Source organism: Pyxicephalus adspersus, chromosome 8 (genome assembly GCF_032062135.1).
Source record: "Pyxicephalus adspersus chromosome 8, UCB_Pads_2.0, whole genome shotgun sequence".
In the NCBI taxonomy this organism is placed as follows: Eukaryota; Metazoa; Chordata; class Amphibia; order Anura; family Pyxicephalidae; genus Pyxicephalus; species Pyxicephalus adspersus.
In genome coordinates this window covers 22,406,578-22,411,447 of record NC_092865.1, presented here as the reverse complement: position 1 = coordinate 22,411,447, position 4,870 = coordinate 22,406,578, and the positions used below count along the sequence as shown (strand labels likewise).

General features: G+C 37.7%; 1 protein-coding gene across 1 annotated transcript in view; it reads left to right on the top strand.

Moving 5' to 3' along the window:
* Nucleotides 1–2,570, top strand: part of LOC140337183 (histo-blood group ABO system transferase 2-like) — a 13,389-nt gene extending 10,819 nt beyond the window's left edge. Inside the window, exon 5 of the mRNA XM_072420775.1 lies at nucleotides 1,840–2,570. Within this exon, the coding sequence (XP_072276876.1) occupies nucleotides 1,840–2,524 (685 nt within the window). The 3' untranslated portion in view covers nucleotides 2,525–2,570. The remainder of the gene's footprint in view (nucleotides 1–1,839) is intronic.
* The last annotated feature ends 2,300 nt before the right edge of the window (nucleotides 2,571–4,870 follow it).

Genomic DNA, 4,870 nt, shown 5'->3' with positions numbered 1-4,870 from the left:
TTGTTTGACAACTTCTGTCTTTCTTGAAGCCATGCTGACTATCACTTATATTATTATTTTCTAGCAGAAACTCCTCTATGTGGCTCTTTATCAAATTCTCTAAGACCTTTCCAACTATGGATGTTAATTTAACGGGTCTGTAGTTACCAGGTAACGACTTTGCTCCCTTTTTGAAGATAGGAACCACATTGGCCTTACGCCAATCCATGGGTACCTTGCCAGTGACTATAGAGTCTCTAAAAATTAGAAATAAAGGCTTTGAAATAACTGAGCTAAGCTCTTTGAGGACATGTGGATGTAATCCATCAGGTCCTGGTGCTTTGTCAACCTTAATTTTTCCCAGCTGTTTCCTAATCACATTGGCCTTACGCCAGTCCATCGGAACCTTGCCAGTGACTATAGAGTCTCTAAAAATTAGAAATAAAGGCTTTGAAATAACTGAGCTTAGCTCTATGAGGACATGTGGATGTAATCCATCAGGTCCTGGTGCTTTGTCAACCTTAATTTTTCCCAGCTTTTTCGGAATCATATCAATTTTGAGCCATTGTGACTCATTTAAGGCAGTGACATTGCTATTATGAATTTGGACTTGAGCTCTGCCATTTTCCTTCGTGTACACAGAGCTAAAAAAAGTGTTTAGTAAATCTGCCTTGTCTTTATCCCCAGTTACCAACCCAGCGACATCCTTTAAGGGGCCACCAAGCTCAGATCTGATCTTTTTGCTATTATTATATTTGAAAAAGTTTGGCGGGTTTGCCTTACTTTCTTTTGCAATCTGTCTTTCATTTTGAAGTTTTACAAATATGTAGCCATTTACAAAGTTAAGACCTTAAAACCTATCAAATCCCAAAAACAAAAATACTGCAAGAAAAAAACTGTAACATTTAAGTCCTTAGAATGTGTGACTGCTTTAGTTAGCTTTAGTTTAGCTTATAACTTTATTTTTGCTAGGGTGGTCTTACCAGTAAAACCTGTTCTGTCCTTAGGTGACAAACTTGCCTACTGCAACTAAGAACTGTCACTTTAGAATAGGCATAGACTGAACTAAAAAAACAAACATCATCTCCATAACATGGGGGGGGGGCTGTCCTGTAGCCCTCAGAGATAACAAAATAAATCTAACTATTAACAGCCACTAAAGGCAGAGTACATGGTAAGACATTAGATCTGGATTTTGGGCAGGGTCAACAGGCAATGTTCATTTAGGATAGTTACCAGCCAGAAGTGTAGGAAATAAAAATTTTTAAAAATTTGTTGGAATGTATATAACTTCATATAAAATCATTTCAGGCTCATAGTTTTTAAGTTTCTCTGTGTTTCACTATTTGAAATTTTAGAAAAATGGGTAATGGTTTCCTTTTAGGTTACTTGATACTCTTGAGCTACAGACACACGTCCAATGGTTCTTGCCCGATATTTTGGCTCAGGGCTGATGTTGGATGAGAATCTGGAGTGTGTACAGCACCAGTCGTCCATCCTCCGAACGAGCGTCCTGGCGGATCCTTGGACGGTGGACGACGAACGATCCTAATGCAAGGGAAGGGGGAGAGCGCGCAGCAGGGTGTCGCTCCATTGCTCTCCACCTCCCCTCCCCATAGAGCAGAACAGTGCTGTATGTACATCATGCATCGTGCAATCCTTAGTCGTTGGAAAGGATTGTGAAAGATCCTTTCCAACGACAATAATTGCACGTGTGCATGCAGCTTTAGGTTATATTGTTATTTATGTTATCATCCAATAAATGCAACATACAATTATTGATTTAGTACTATGCAGCTTTATTTATTATCACTTTTGTTTGTTCTTTTAAACATTTATTTTCTAATAATTTTTTTTAAGGTACATTCAATTTCTTGGTCCATTCCTGGAATCAGCAGAACATTTCTTCATGGTTGGTCATAATGTTACATATTATGTTTTTACTGACAAAGTGGGTGATATAGTTAAGCCCAAAATGGGTGATGGTCGCAATTTACAGCTGCACGAAGTCACTGCTGACATAAGATGGCAAGACGTGTCCATGCGACGGATGGAAATCCTAACCATTATAACAAAGGAGCAGTTGCCAAACAAGATAGACTACTTGGTATGTGCTGATGTGGATATGGTCTTTAATGACCATATGGGGGTGGAAATCCTTAGTGACCTATTTGCAACACTTCACCCAGGCTTATTCCTTGCTGAACCACAAGCATTTACATATGAGCGGCGAAATATTTCAGCTGCTTATATACCATATGGTGAAGGGGACTTTTATTACATAGCAGCATTGTACGGTGGGAAGGTGGAAGAAATCCACAAGCTGAGTACGGCTTGCCAGAATGGGATCAAGGAGGACAAGAAAAAGAACATTGAAGCTGTCTGGCAGGAGGAGTCCCATTTTAACAGATATTTGGTATACAATAAACCTACCAAGGTGCTTTCTCCAGAATATCTGTGGGACACAAGATTGGTCAATGGCGAATTTATTAAAAAGAGGAGATTCTTAGCAGTGCATAAAAACCAGAAGGAAGTAAGAAACTAAAATTTTATGACCATTTTACATAAGTACCAGACAAAAAAAAAACACATGTGGGACTTTTTGGGCAGCTTCAAATCAAATTAACATGATTCTCATCACTACAATTGCTTTAAAAACATACACAAATATTATTTTTATTGTTGAATATTAAAAACAGTTAAAAATAAGGCATACACTCATGTATTTGTTATATTAATTACAACAATAGACTTGGAATCTCTAGATGAACATTATTATATGTAACATTTACGTATATACCATGTCTCGCTCTAGGCTTCAGTCAGCTCTAAATACTTTTTGTTTCATTGGTAAGAGAGATGTACAAAAAAATAGAGCTTTTTGTGACTGAATACATTGTGAATAAAGGAGAAAATAATAAAATAGTTTTCTTTTACACATGATTGTTGGGGTCTGGAAAATCAAGTTCCTACTTAAAGAATCATAAGATGGAAATAGTAAATAAATGACAACCATACATTGTAAGGAAAGAACAAATCCAGGTTATTATATGGTTCATTTGGTGTCTACCTGGCATGCATTACTTCAGTGCTAGCTATTTACTTGTTTGGTAGGGAATAGCAAACAATTACATCCTCAAACAGCTATCTTGGCCATTTGGTTTGGTTTAAGAGTTGTTGGAGTTATAATTGGCTAAAAAAGTTGAAGGGTGTTAGTGTGATGGAGAGAACTAGCAAATGTTCTTAGTCAAGTACTGTAGAGAGAATTATTGGCCCTATGCAGCTTGTTATAACCAGCATGACAGAAATTTTAGTCCCTCAAATTTTAGAAGTCCAGATGAAAGGGGACACTTTGACATACTTTAAACATGAGAAACATGCTTGATCAGTCAAAAACAAAACACTTATAAGAGATGTTGTTTATTTTACCTAGGAGATGTTTCAAGTATCAATGTTTCAAATAAGTATGTGATTCCATTGCATAAACACTGATTCCCCCTTAGGGAATAGGAAGCATCATATGTATGGGCAATTTCTTGCATTTGCCATGGGACATGCACTCTGATTTTGTATTTCTTCGACAGGTATTGGAGATGTACACAAAAAGAGCTTTTTGTGACTGAATACATTGTGAATAAAGGGGAAAATAATAAAATATTGTTCAACTGATTCCCAACTTAAGGGGCATTTTTCCCACTGAAACCTAATGAAGTGGTTTTAGCTGGAGTTCTCTGGGACCAGGAAATATTTTTAAAGGTTGCTCTGAGGTAAAAGGACTGAGAAAGGTTGGTCTATAGGTTCCCACTTTTATGGTATTTGTAAACCCTAAGCATAATTTTTTTGTTGCATCTGCTTAATATTGGCAAAAATACCTGCACTTTTTGAATTACAAAAAAAAATCCCAATGCTAAGATATAAGAGGTGAATATACCCTTTGGGGTGAAGCACATGTTTGCTAAATGTAAAACTAAACTATACATTCAGCTGACTTCTAAAATAAGCCTAACCACCTAAAGGTAACATTTGACCAAAATGGGGGAACCCCTTGAAATAACTTTCAGGTCTTCAGGAAGCCCCCACTATAATTACAGTATATTCATATGGTGGTCAGTTGGAAGAATCCCTTTTACATTGCTGACCATTGGAAAGAATGTCACAGATAGTAGAAAAGATCACTGGTGTCAGTTAAACTGACCCAAGAGTCACAAAATGCTCATTGCTCAGGGACCCCCTAGCAATCTCTGGAGGAATCCTGGTTGAGAAACACTGGTCTAGATTGTTCGTTCCAAAGCACTTTACCCTAAACTCTGACTTTTCAACAACCTAAAACTTTAGCTAACCTTATCTATAAAGTAAATATTAAGCCAAACTTTTTTTTGTTTCAGATAGATAGATATTAGAGACAATTATTTCCAATTCCTTTCCACTCTCCCCCTGAACTTTCACCCTTTCAATTCTGGATCTAGACACATCAGCTTCAAGACAAATCTCCTCTCCTCCCCATAGCCTTGTATACTGAGGGTTGATGACTCCCAAGAAGGGAAATTCCGCCAGAAATAGCTGACAGAAGGACAATGGCACAACCAATGGGAGGCCAGCCAAGGTGGGGAGCATGTGCCCACAGAGAGGGCTCTGAGTGCCCCCTCTGGCAGGTGTGCCATAGGTTCACCACCACTGCTCTAGGCGTTCTCTTTCAGTTCCTATTAAAAATAATGACTTGTTCTAGCATCTAGTGGCCAAACTCAAAATTGAACAGCCATCACAATAGTAAAAACTATTTCTCTAAGCGAAAATATGAACGAATCTAGAGTGGACAGGGAAATATATTAATCAAAATCATTTACCATAATCACTGGAAAATTCACATGGTGCAATCACTGTGCTTTAAAAC